Below are 15,029 nucleotides of genomic sequence, written 5' to 3' on the forward strand. Positions count from 1 at the left end.
GCGGGGTCCTATCCAATAAAAACATTGTGGGCGGGTGTTTTCATTCCCCTAACGCCTAGAAACTTCCGCGAGAGTATTTAAACTGCTGATTTTGGGGTCTCCGGGCCACTTCTGTTCCATCTTTCAGTGTATTAATTACATAGCAGGAGGCGGGAAGCGCCTCTTTCTTCTTCAGCCGTTCAACACCAGGTAATGGCCTATTAATAACTTCTTTTCTTGCTAGGTCGGCAGTTTAACACTCGCGGCGGGTTCGAAGCATTTCCATCATGTAACCTTTTCCTAAAATGTAATTACTCTTTTCATCTTTTTCTTGTAAAGCTACATATTGGGATAGAGAGTGCTAACCCTCTCGAGCTCCCACTCACATTTGTTTTGAGGTGAACTTATTTTCTCAAACTATTCTTCGTTTATGTAATGTAAAGTGTTCTTCTCTAAGTCACCTCTGTAGTATGGGATTAGCCCTTGCGTTAGCGGCCCAGAGCCAGATTAGGTTTTAAAAACAAAGTGTATTAGGAGTGCAAGATCGCCTCCTCTCAAATTGTTATTTTAGAGGTCATGTAATCAACCTTCTTTTCATGTAATAGACCTCCGTAGGTTGGGTATTTTACCCCTGTGAATACGTCCTTAGAGGACAGCTTGAAGGTAGAGTTTGGTGTGGCCTTGTGATAGGCTTACAATTTTGAGAGCGGATCGCTCTTTGAAATTTGTTTCTGTATGCCTCGTGCAGGCTTTATGTGTAATGTTTGGAGCCAGTGCTCCTGGGCATGAATGGGGTTTTCTGCCCCTTGGCTAATTTTTTTTTTGGAGTAAGGCGGGGCTGATTGCCCAAGAGTTATGAAGTAAGGGCACTGAGCCCGAATCCAGTAATATTGTACCTACTTTTTTGCTACTCTGTACCTGTTATGATTGTTATCTCTTGTTTTTGAAAAGAAAATATAACCTAGTTAAATTTTAAATTAATTTTACATTGCACGTTAATTTCGTAGCTTGAAACCCATTCACACCCGCACCTTCTTTCACCTCTACCTACCACGGATATCTCCGTAACAATTATAATTCAGCATAGTTAACTTATAAGACTGAGACCGCTCCAACCAACAAGCATTGGTTTTTTGTAGAGATATACATTTGTTAAATTCACGTTTTCTTTCATGATGCTATATTACAGTAAAAAGTATTTAGCTATAGCCTAATTTTTTTTTTACAAATGTAAGCTCTTCAATAATGACATAAATAACTGTCGCATGCCAAGATAAATTGGTATAATTAGATCTGTCAATATTGTTCATAACCCCTTTGATTTACTACCTTGACATGGATCACCCGAAATTTAGGTTAGGTTTGGAGAACACTTTAATAATCAGCATTAATTAATGCACTGTTTATTACTTTCATATTCCAAGATGTGATTGAAGCATTTAATTAAAGCATCATACATTAAAATTTAAAGTTTTACCACTAGAACAGCTGACATGGAAAAGTGATTGAAAATTCAATATACGTTAAAATGATCTTCAAAGAAATAAACTGTAGACTTTTCCGATGTATCACCAGCATTTCTCCGGCTCGCCAAAATCCATTTCTCCCTACTTTTAGCGTCCTTTGGAACATTTATAAACAATTTGTTTGGGATGGTATGTGGTATGCGATGTGCTATTGCACATCGGAACTACACACCACTGATAAGTTTTCTGCCTCACTGTCTGTGCAGGATTCATTTGAAGTCCAAAATATACCACTCAGATTATTACCCAATGTATAGACCTCAAATTTAACTATACTAGACACTAACATAAAGTAGAAATACGCGAAGTGTATCCTGTTTCTCACAGCACACTATGTGTTATTTTGTCTGCTAATTCAGTCAACCTGTACGATAACATCAGACCAATGAGATCGCATACTTGCGTCACGTGACATTTTCGTACTTTAATTTAGATTTTTATCATGTTTTGAGTTATTATTTGTATATTCTGATCACATTTTTGAATTTTGCATGAAATTTTGAATCAGATTAGCATATTTTAAATTAAAACATTGGATCATGCATGTTACCTATTGTTAATGATGTTATTGTCTACTTTTTGCAGGGAGAAGAGAGTTAATCATGTTCTCAGGTATAGATGGAAATATGTGATCTGTAGAGTGTCCCTCAGAATCTGTATTACTGGTACTATTTTTTAATTTTGCAAAATGGAACTTTCAAATTTGGAAGGAATGTTAATGTCTGACTAGGGAGGGTACCTCTTGCTCTGAATAGCATGCCACTGACAATCCATCGATCGATAGGTATTTTGTACTTTGCTGACAGGTTAAGGCAGGCATGGTATATAAATAGCTTGGTTTTCTCAGTCCACTTCCTGGGCCTGATTCAAGTTTCTTACAATGTGAACAGTAGGATCTAAAACCATTGCTTTACTGTCCTTCCAGCTAATGGCTATGAAGCCAGCCCTCTGATTAGCTATCAGCATGGATGCAGTGAACCTCCTCGTGCACCTCCCATCCACGCTCTCTCAAGGCTTGAACAGTCGATGTTCTTACTCAGTGGTAGCGATCGTTGCACATTAGCTCAGTACTCTGGCAGAATCCCAACATATATCCAAGGGTTTGTGTCTTATTGCAGCCATTTTGGTGGCAAAGAGTTGTGCTGAAAAACCTATCAGGAACTGATCTGACTGCAGTAAAGTTGCATGACATCTTCATTGCATTTATGTACTCAGAAGAGGACAGAGGAGATTTATGAATCGTCCAGGAATTTACTTTTGGTTAGTTTGAAAATAAAACTACCATGACTGAAAGGATCGATTTCTCAAAATCTCACTTAGTTTTCTTCTGTCAAGCTTCGGTGGAAAACTTTCCTTATACATGTCTGCGGAGTGCCATTTCTTGTTCTTCGGGTAATTTTCTTACACATTGTAGATGAACATCCCGTATATGGAGTAAGCGATTACAAGTATTATAATGCTGTATACTAGCTCCATATGGAGTAAGCGATTACAAATATTATAATGCTGTATACTAGCTCCCCATTCTGCACAAATTATACCCATCCCTCTGACCTTCCTGGCACTACACAGCATTGAATTTGGAGTATCATCTGGCAGAATATTTCTTTTACAGAACTTCTTATAATTATAGTTATGTCCAAGAGGCACATTGTAGTGGATAGATTAAACCTGGCCAAACAAACACATTAATAGTCTGAATCTTTCGCTCCTGTTTTAGGAATTTTTGATTTTACCAGATTATTTAAGTCAGAAGTTTCAGTGCTTATTATTTTGTCTGTCAAGAGAAATTTCGTTGTTGAAATCTATTACTAAATACTTGATTAGTGTGTTTTTTGTTTTTATCAATGGGATTATTGATCCTTGGAGTGTAGTGACATTTTCTTCAGTTAATTTTCCTAATTTCAATATTATATAGACTTAATTTTAAGAGGATGAATATTTAAACCAATTTCTGCAAAGCTACTTTCAGCTAAATTTAACAAGGTAGTAGCAGTAGCATCACTTTTGGTTTTACTGATTGTTGCTAATTTATAACTGTTAGGTTCTTCAGTCTGGCAAAACTAATTTTGAGTAATAACTTAACAAACTGTACCTAAAAAAAAAAAAAAGAAAAACTTATGGTAACAGTGTTACGCTTGAAAAAAAGTTGTTTCTTTTGGTAGTTTCGGTAGACTGAAGAACCTAACAGTTATAAATTAACTGAGATTAAACAGAAAAGAAATGGCTTTGAATATTACACCTGTCCTTACTTCTAGTTTCCTCTCTGACAGTATATATGAATACACAGTATACATTATGTTGTTCATTTTCACTTAAGTGACCACATCCGCAGAACATTAACTCCAGATGCAAACCAAAGATGAAAATAATACTCATTACAGTGGAACCTCAATTCTCCATTTTTGAGCGGACAACAAGAAAACAACAACACAGGAAATCGGAAAATCCAGGAACGAATTAAAACCATCAACAATTTGGCTAAACATTACAATAATTAAATGCGTTATTATAATCTAACAGAACCAAATTACAGCCCTAATGGGCCTTGGCCTACCAAGCAACTGCTGCTCAACCCGAAGGTCTGCAGATTACGAGGTGATGCATGGTCAGTGTGACGAATCCTCTCAGGTATTATTCCTGGCTCTCTAAACTGGAATTGCCATCTCACTGTTATATAGCTCCTCAATTAACGGTAATCACCTAAGCTAAGTGGACCTAGAACCAGCCCTCATATCCAGTTAAAAATGCCTGACATCACCGGAAATCAAACCCGGGGCCTCCAGGTGGGAGACAGGCAAGCTAGACAGTGTGGCCGGCTTCAAACATTAATTACTTGAGTTAAAAATCTTTACACATATTCAGTTTTACCGGAGAAACTCAATCAGTTTCCCTTGAAATCTTCCTTCATATCAGCAACTTTGATCGGCTAACCTCAATGAAAAAATGAATAACACCAAGCCATGCAACAATTGATCGCAAGTAGTTTTTAATTCTCTAATCTAATCAAATAAAGCACATTAGATACAAAAGCATCCAACATGATGGCAAAATCCCTTCTTTTCTACCTTCCATTGTAATTTAGTCACCGATATACTGTATATGGTAAGTTTCTGGAAAACTTGTACCATGTAAGTTAGGCCTACATCAACTTTTAAAGGTTATGTTGAATTTGAGCACGAATGTCAGAGTCGATTCTCAATAGTTCTCCAATGCATTAAATATTCAATTCTGCCCATCACTAATTAAAAGCAGATTGGAAAGGGAAGAAAAATCAGCATAACTCCAGAAATTTATATTTATTTGTGACCTAGAACTCAGCTGGTAAGTGCGCTTGCTGCACAAGCCAGTGTGAGTAGGAAATGATACAAACTTTTTAAATGTTATGCTGCATAAATAAAATAACTGCTGTTTTTATAAGGACATTTGAACATAAAAACATAAATGTAAAAATCCCCGCCTTATATTAGAGTAATGGCTATATATATGTATGGTGCAACATCTCTTCTGGTCTCAAGAACATAATGGTAATACAGATGTTGATTCCCACAAGCAAATGAAAATGAGACAAAGTCTTTCATAGTGCACTGGCATTGCCAGTGGCTCCAAGTAGCCTATGCAGCAGCCTCCATAGCATGCACTAGTCATGCATCTTGGAAGGTGTGCTATTTACCAACTGATGAACCCAAATGAGCACAATGGGGCAAAACGCTGGCAACAAGGACCATAATGTCTAGTAACAGACCAACTAGATTGGTATTAACTTAATGGTATGCGATCAAATTAAAAAGGTAGGTTCATTTTAGGAAGGAGCAATTTTGATACCTGTCTGAAAGCCCAATAACTATTTATAGTGCCCTGTGGGAAGTGCTGAAAACCTGTTCAGAGATAGAATTTTAAAAAGTCAAAAACAAATATCTAACCCTCGACATAATGTAGATGTTTTACAAGTATGGACATTTGCTGAAACTCATTCAGACTTTAAGCAGAGCTGTCAAAATGCACTCAGTCTCCTTCCAATTATTGTGGTCACTCTGCTTTATGATTTTCAAGGATTCCCTAAACAATACCAGCTGAATGCGATGCTAAGATGGTCCCCTATGCAAGTTGGTCGCCAATTGCTTTTCCAGTACTTGTTGTAATTATCATAGTGACAGGTCGTTAACGTCAAGACCCATATGTATGTCGTAGCCGTCCTTTCGTGACATACTTTTTACTGAAAAATGCTTGATCAAAGATTTAGCGTTGATGGGACTAAAATTTATGGACAGTTGATCTGAGATATCGTTTCTTAGAGGAACAGATAATGCAGAATTTTTACAACATGTTCGGATATTCGTGGGACCATATAATTTTAATGAATAATCCGGGAAAACATAGTTTTCAGGAACAGATCATTGAGGTTTCACCGTAAATAAAGTGGCAACAGAAACTTATTCTTGGTATGTCAATATTAATATAGTAAGAAAATTCATAAATGTAGCAAAAAGAATTATGAAAAACTTACCTTCTTCATATCTATCTATTTCCTGATGAAATGCAGCATGAAACAAACAAATGAGTTATTCAACATGCTATGTTCATCCTTAGGAATCGGGTAAGAATAAAGGTACACCACAACATTCAGTAGTAGTTACTTTGTAAATTCAGGTCACTAACAAACTTTAATAAAGACAACAGTATTTTCAACATATGTAGCACATTAAAGCACTACCACAAATCATTTATTACAATATTCTTCCACTAGTGCTTACATTTAATTCTACAACGTTCTACAACTAAAAATACTTTTAGACTTATATACAGTTACAAAAAAAGAACAATGCTTTTTTTCCCAAGATATGTCAAAGTCAGATCATTTAATAATAATACAGTTACTTAAAATGAACACTGAATTGATAAAACTACAGATTTCTCCTGCGAAGAGACCAATTAGCAAACTGTCGGACGAGAGAAGATCTTTTAGACGAGAACCTCGGAAAGTTTTGTTCCATACTGCACGGCCATGGATCAGACTGCACAGGCCCATGAGTTACATTACTCGCCCTATAAAAAGAGTCAGGCTTCCAGAATTTAAAAGTGAGACAAAGACTTTAAGTAATGGCCTGCAATGTTGGAAATACTGGTTCTTGACAAAGAAAAGCCAAGAGGTTAATGAGAAGGTGTTTCATGGTTTGTATTTAATGCCAAGACAGAAAGCAACAACAAATATTAGCAGATAGATATACTGTAGTAATCAAGCAAATGCATCATACAATACAAAATGTTCATTCTTGCTATCTAATGTTAATATTTAATGTTAATATATCAATACCCAAGCAAGGATAATATAAATGACTGACAAGTACAAGGCCAGGAAACATGATTACAGAGAAGTGGAGAAGAAGAACATTAATTTTTGAACTCTCAGCAGTACACAACAATGAGCAATTTATACTTTATGGAAACAACCACCACCCAATGAATAAGTAAGGCAACATTTGTAGGCAATACTTTAACCGCACAAGTTCAATAAACTCGAGATGGAAAAGAAAAGTGACACTTCTGAGAACAGTATTTTCTAATAACTAGATCCAACTGAAATATCTACTTGCTCAAGAGAACTACCGTAATAAAGTGAACTGATGGATTAGCAGTATTGCTGTTTGAGTTTAATGTACCTATCCATACCACCCTACCACCTTATACTATGCCATTTTAATATGTAACAGTGTCAACTGTAAATACAAGAATACAAATAGTGTACCAAGATTTTTTTGTTGTTGGAGTCCAGTGAACAATATTTTTTCTGATTACTTAACATCAACACATACTGCTATACTACTGAGATATATTGCAAAAAAATATATATTTTTTTTATGTTGATTAACTCTATCATTTCAGAACTGTACATGAGCCAGTGAGTGTTACAAAAAATGAAAGTTTTAAAATAAAACCATTCCTAGACAACAGTGCTCGTATAGAATGAGGGAACATGATATTGTGGATGGGGATGATAGGCCTCTAGCAGACCCCTTAGGGTTATCTGACAGCAGAAGGCTAGTGTGCCAACACCAGGCTTTATCCTCTCCCTATATCATCATCATCATCATCATCATCATCATCATCATCATCATCATCATCATCATCATCATCATCATCTATGCATGCACACCCAGTCCCAACCAGACATGCAAGTCACCTAGGGGTGTCAAATCAAAAGACCTACACCAGGTCTCTCCTGAGGCCATACGCTATGAATGAATGAATGAATGAATCAATCAATCAATCAATCAATCAATCAATCAATCTCGAGGTACTGAAATTGCTGCGGAACACAGATAACAATTAATGTAGCTCTGGACTCTGGCATGGTAGCACATTGTGTGAGATGCCGCTTGATGCATATTAGTGAGTTCTACAAGCATATTTTAAAAAACAATCTAATAAAGAACATCTGAAAAAAGTGCAATGCAAAGAAATATGAACAATTTCTTCCTTTCATAAATTATTGTCACAACATATGGACAAGGAAAGGTTTCAAAATTATCAACAATGCATTCATGCAAATAGAACAGCTTTTCAGAATTCCGAAAGTCCAAAATCACAAATACCAAGCATCAACAGACTTATCGGAAGCATCTAAAATTCAAGGTGACCGAGCGTTGAGGCGAGTTTTGTGCTACTGGAGTTCCAAACAAGCACACCCACTGCCCCAGTGGTGGAAAATGATTTGGCAGTCAGACATGGATACTGATCACCTTACAGGCTGTGGTGCATCCATGGTAGCTCCCATGACTCTGCATGATACAAATATAAATCTTAATTTTGCCCATAATATTGATGTCAATCTCTTTCCAAATGTATGTTACCTACTTTTCATATAACAGACCCGTTGTACAAAGACTCTGTCTTGAAGATAGATTTGTTTGGAATTTAGAAATAAGAAGTCAACAATAAAATGTTGAAATGCTTGGACCATGGTATTCAGAAGCAAAGAATTTCATCTCTGAAATCGGTACAGTGTTGCAGGATATCAACAGATGATTCCTGAGCTACTGTGCATCTCCAGCAGCACATTACCATTGCTATCCAGAGAGGGAATGTTGCAAATATCATGGGGGCATTCACTTCCTCCCCCTCCTTGAAAGGAATATTTTATTGTTAATTCTTGTATTGTTAATTTATAAAGACTAATGTTAATAAATTGTTATGTATTGTAAGTTACAATACAATTTAGAAACCATACTGACTAGACAGTTTATTTCAATACTTACATATTCTATGTAAAAACTTGAAGCCATGAACCCACCATAGCCCTTTTCAAAGTTTTTGATAGCTGTCCACCAGACTAAAAATATACCACTCTTTTCAATGATATGTTCCACTGTAGCTACATTTAAATCCTTATTATCCTCTTTTCCTTGTTTACTTATTTTAAAAATATGACAAAAATGTACTGTTTGGGTTTCTGAGGGGATTGGGTGCATACGTCCTATTGGGCTGCCCCACCCATCAGTATGCTCATGCAAGAACAAGACCTATACAGATATAAGTGAACATGTCAAATATTGTACAAAAATTATACTTAACATGAGGAACCAAAGATTTATATCATCCAACACCATTCTAACATGCACTGATTGATATTTAAATCCAGGGCTTAGCAGTGAATGATTTAGCCATCTCAGCCATGAAGAAAATCTACGAGGTATTGAACTTAATAATAACGCAAAAGAATACAATATATATCATACTCCAATATCTTTATCTTAAAATTTCCATGTCATTCAATGTCCGATGCAAATGTGCATATTGTTTCATCTTAAATGTCAAAAAGTCACAAGTTGTCAAATAGGGCAAATATTAAAAAATGGGTAAACCAATTTCTGAAGATGCATAAGAGATATAAAAACCTAACCAATAAGGAATTCACAAAGATATACTGCATTCTGTGGATGGAAATAATAAACCAAATCAGTTGGACATGTGTCTGTTACCAATTTACCAAAATTTGAAGAAATCCTGCATGAAATGATACCGTAATACAGTACAAGTTACAATAAAGCAGAGTGAAATCAGGAATAACTCAATGAGGACTTTAGAAAAGATAAAATAGAGGACAATGTTAAATGTGTTATTAGGTCAAAAGTTGAAGTAGTATTAAAGTGAATAACAATTGTGATATAAAATCTCAAATTAAAACAAAATGAGGAATCATGAATGATCCAGTCAACATTTCTGTCAGTGTGTTCTGGAGAAATCATGCAATATAAACTGGACTTTTATTTAAATCTGAGTTTTGCCATATGAGTATGAAAAAACATGCCAGCAAATATAACATGCACACACTACTTATTTTTTTAAAGAGGTGTGTCTTATTATTATTACTCAGAGGATTATAAAGTGTACAAAGTAATATTCAATTAAGCATCATTAACATGAAAGCCACACAATACCAAAAGACTTCAAGCAACTAAATACAAAGGCAATCCAAAACCACAACAAGAAAAGAGCTGCATTATAACATAAGAGCATGAAATACAAGCCATGATGCATACATTGTCAAGCATGAATCAATATATACAGCACCTTCTGCATGTTCCATTTCACCTTTATATCATTACACACCGTTATTAGGAAGTATTTTTATCATTTGTCCCGGCACGAAAATTAAAGTGAACTGAAAATATTTTTTTATAAGTGATAAATGTGGACAATTACTTCAAATTGGCAATTCTGTAGTTATACTAATAGTTCTTTCATTCAATGATAAATCTCTCGAGCATAGAAATGGTATGGTAAATCTAGTATAACATAAATGAATGGTATTGATGATTGATAGGTTAAAGTCACACAAAATAATTATGGTAATGATTTCTTGTCCTGCATTGAAATTCAAACATCAAGGAATTGAGATTCAGCCTCCTCTACAGCCAGATGCATAGCTTTGAGCTCACAATGTGTCTGACGTTGACACTGTCTTAATGGTTACATGCCAACAATAGCAGACAGTAGAAGCAACAGTGAAGCAGAAGAAAATATAGCAGCCATATTTTACACAAAATATACTATACTTATATGAATACTGACACACCCAGTTTACAAACTTAAGTAACAGTGACAAAATACCGTTTGCTCAAATGTAAACATATAACAAGTCAAACAAATCAAATTTATAATGCAGTACCATTACAGGAATATTCTAAGATCTATTTAAACACCCACTGAAACTTAAACTCTGTGTTCCTTTCATTGCTACAGACACAGTAAGTGCATCTCACTATCAACCCTATCTGTAATAAACTACTTATACTAAATATTCCAAGCTAGCCTTTCAATAACATCATGAATAAACCATAGGTGCCCATTATTACATACTGTACTTCATACAAGTATCAAAAACAACTATTTACTATTTTAATGTTCAACATCTGAGCTACCTGAGAAACACAAATAGATGAAAAATTAAAGATTGCAAGCCAGTAAAATTATATTTGGCTGAAAGAAAATCCATAACATACATGTGGACATAATTACTTTTGATTTTACAAAATCTAAACCTTTGTGATTAATTATGATCATCAATCGCTCATGTCCAAGAAAAGGAGTCACCTGAAATTTTGAGTCCATGTACAATGAGACTTCTTACTGTCAAATACTTAGAAAAATAACTACAGACCTGCTGCTGTGAATTTTGCTGTATTTCTCATCTGTGTCTTCTCTCTTTCAGAGAAAAAGTTCACATTAATACTGACTGTATGTATGTATGTAATAAATAATGTTACTTGCTTTAAATTCCACTAATTACTTTTATAGTTTTTGGGGATGCTGAGGTACAAGAATTTTGTCCCGCAGGAGTTCCTTTATGTGCCAGTAAATTTACAGACACAAGGCTGATGTATTTGAGCATTTTCAAATACCAGCGGACTGAGCCTGAATCAAACCTGCCAAGTTGGGGTCAGGAGGCCAGCGTCTCAACCACCTGAGCCACTCAGCCTAGCATGTATGTATGTCCAACACCTGTCCCATTTTTCTATGGGGTCAGGTATTAAGTGAGATGAAACTTCGTAGCAAGTTTTCACGACCAGATACCCTTCCTAATGTCAAACTCATTAGAAGAGTCAATGAGATGAAATGAATGACGTGATATTTGATAGCAGGAAGAAAGAGGGTGAAACCCGGTGCCAGCACAGAGCCTACGTAGACTTTTGAAAGGTGAACTCATAAAAATAAAAAATTCTTTAATTAAAAACCAAGTTGAATAGCACCAAAGGGTCTACTCAAAGCTTAACTTCTTCATCCATGGGACGAATCACCATGTCATATGCCTTCACTCCATATAAACACTATGGAGAGGTTTAGAATTAAATACAGGCTTTTGGCACGGAGCATACCATAATTATATAATGAAAGTATGTGTATTCTCTAAACTTCATTATTGTAAGAAATCTCAGAAGTACTTAATGATTTCTGTTTTATTAATTTCATAAGAGTTTGCAAGGATAAATTGAGATGTTGAATTCATTACTTAGAAACAGATTTTTATGAAGTAACAAGTTAAATAAGAATGTAACAAAGAAGACCAAAAATCCAGGAGGGTCAGAGGAAGGCTATAGTGTTGCCAAGAGGAGACTATGCAGGGCCATCATTGAACAAAACAATAGCCCTGGTGAACTGTTGAGGCTTGGAAGCTCCTTGGAAGAAGCTGGAAGCTAGCAAACAATGGAACAGGAGTCCAGAATCATCTGCAAATAGAATCTGTGAGAATCTTCCATTGGCCTATATAAAGAGTGAACCCAGCAAGAGTCTTGAGAAAGTCACGAGTGATTAATAAGATGTTCACAAGTTATTAGCAAGTCATTTGGGAGTGTGTCGGTGCAGAATAAGACAATCTTGATTACATGACGTGCGGTGAGCTGTGAAGAGAAGTGCTCTGGGAAATACCTCTCAAATAGCTCTCAAATATTTTCTTCAGCTCTTAAGATATTTTTCTGGTTGCTGGTGTGCTGGTAAACATACAGTACACCAGGCGAGGTGCCCATGTGGTTAGGGGCGCGCAGCTGTGGGCTTGTATCCGGGAGGTAGTGGGTTCGAGCCCCACTATCGGCAGCGCTGAAGATGGCTTTCCATGTTTTCCCATTTTCAGACTAGGCAAATGCTGGGGGTATACCTTAATTAAGGCCACGGCCACTTCATTCCCATTCCTAACCCTTTCCTATCCCATTGTCGCCATAAGACCTATCTGTGTCTGTGAGATGCTAAGCCAATTGCAAATAAAAAATTTAAAAAACCCATACATTACAGATACGGTTCATCCAAAACAAGCAAAACCTAAGTCAACTCCTTTGCAGATTAGAGAGAAGGTGAAAAAAGAGACAATCTAGAGAAGAAATCTTAAAAATAAATCAGGCAACGTAGGAAACGAATCTAAAACTATGACTGCAAATGAGTCTTGGACTATGGTTGAGCATCATTTCTGATCAGGAGAGAAGACCTTACATCCATTTTTTTTATTACCAGAAATCTGCTGATTTAGTAATCCCAAGACTACGTTTTGAAAGAGGTGTGAAAGAGATTATGTCATCTGTCATCATTCAATTTTTATCAAACAATATCGTTTTTTGGGTGTAATTTGTTATTAAATGCTTTCTTTTTCAGGTATTCTCTAATTTTATTTAACCTGAATTAGTTTTGACAGAAAGAAGAACCCCACAGTCTGAAACTAAAAAAAAAAAAAAAAAAAAAAGTAACCACCATCTAGGTAGCAGTAAGTTTCAGAATGTTACAACTGAAAGGCATCAACATGAAGGCACATAATCAACGTCAAACAACGCAGGATGTAAATAAGATGGCTGACACTTAAGGCACAAATGTTACTCAATATGTGTGTTAAGAATCCATATAAATATATCTCAGACACATCAGTCTTATGAAAGGTATTAAAGTGGCACAATACCCACCAACGAACTGTCAATGACACACAGTTCATTACTTCCGTTGTAGAGATTTTGCAAGACAAATCCGCGGTCTTCCAACTCTTTCACTTCACAAAACCAATACCATCATGTATGGTGATATACTGTATATAAAAATGAAATTCATATGTAAATGATAACGCCTCAAATCAATATTGAATCTCATTTATAATCTATATTCCATCTATATTATTCTCTTCTTTTCGAATATGAAGAAAATCATAAACAACCAATCCCCAGAAGAAGAAAGAACATTCGTCCAAGCTGAGACATTACCTCATTTTACATGGACTCAAATATAATGTTAAAAATTAATGTTTGCAGTCTTAAAATCTACAGCTGAAAAATTGCTCTAGACACCTAACAATATTCCACACCCAACAAGTAACGGAAACCTAAATCAACACACGTGGAATGCTAATACCAGAACACAGTGCTCTGTTACACTCGACACTCGTATACACACCTGTCTGTATTGCCTGAACTCGAGCTGCGTCTTGAGCCAGCCTTTAGTCGACCCAGCTTCATGGAGACCTTGCCTGTAGCCGTTTTCAGTACAGCTGCTGCTTCTTCCTGTGTAGCCCCCTTCAGATCCTGACCATTCACAGCGAGGATCTGATCTCCTTTCATCAACCGCCCATCTGCTTCTGCAGTTCCTCCATGCACCTTGAACAATTAAAAAAATTGCATAAGCATTTAAATCATAAATACTGTATACGAGTTACATTGATATTGCATATGTATAGGTAACAACAGTTAACATCATTTGCAAACAATCCACAAACTTGATGGCTTATCAGCTATATTATCTGGATGATGTATTACAAACTGAACATTTAAAAAGACTGTTTCTTGAATCTTTCCATTTGTACTGATGCTATAAAACCAAAATTATATATTTCAATGCTTAATTGCATTATGTAGTGAAAATAGGAGTTAACAATGGAAGAACTGATTTCACAACAGCTTTTATGGTAAACAAGAGCATTTTGAACCATTATATTTTCAGTAAAAGAGCTTAGGTTTTAATGGCCAGTGTCTTAATGAATATAAAGACTTTTTTCCGGGCTTGTAAGTCATGGTCGAATAGGGTTAGTAGCTCCCAATGTTTCACTGGGAACGATGCCCTGTATATTCAAGAAGTCTGCTTTTTCTGTAGGTCTACTTTCTCCAAAGGTTGAATCTTTTCAGTTGCACAAATATAAATGTTTATGATCTTGTTATTACCAAATTTAACCTCTACTACTGACCTCTGGAGAGAGCAGACTCCTTGAAAATGCTGGGTGCAGTTCCAGGGAAATACCGGGGGCTACTAAGCCAATTTGATCATGGCCTACAAGCCCAGAAAATAATTTTTTAATATACATCTGTCATGAGTACCTAACTCCCGAGATAAGAACAATCGATGCTATGTGTGTGTGTCACCAATACTGGGTTAGAAAGGGAATTTTGTAAAATATGGTTGTATGGTATGTGTGATCTGAACTTTTTTATTATAATGGAAGCCAAATTCTTTTCAGTTTTAAATTACAGTAGATAATATACAACTTCAAAGTTTCTCAGTTTG

At 35.8% G+C, this 15,029-nt stretch overlaps 1 protein-coding gene across 3 annotated transcripts in view; it reads right to left on the reverse strand.

Moving 5' to 3' along the window:
* Positions 1–6,132: 6,132 nt before the first annotated feature.
* Positions 6,133–15,029, reverse strand: part of LOC136873924 (multiple PDZ domain protein) — a 2,156,217-nt gene continuing 2,147,320 nt past the window's right edge. For all 3 annotated transcript variants that reach the window (XM_067147286.2, XM_067147283.2, XM_067147285.2), the window contains 2 exons: positions 13,929–14,128; positions 6,133–6,551 (listed from right to left, as the gene is read on the reverse strand). In XM_067147286.2, coding sequence (XP_067003387.2) covers positions 6,410–6,551; positions 13,929–14,128 — 342 coding nt within the window. In that variant the 3' untranslated portion in view covers positions 6,133–6,409. The remainder of the gene's footprint in view (positions 6,552–13,928; positions 14,129–15,029) is intronic.

This window comes from Anabrus simplex, chromosome 5, assembly GCF_040414725.1.
Source record: "Anabrus simplex isolate iqAnaSimp1 chromosome 5, ASM4041472v1, whole genome shotgun sequence".
Classification (NCBI taxonomy): Eukaryota; Metazoa; Arthropoda; class Insecta; order Orthoptera; family Tettigoniidae; genus Anabrus; species Anabrus simplex.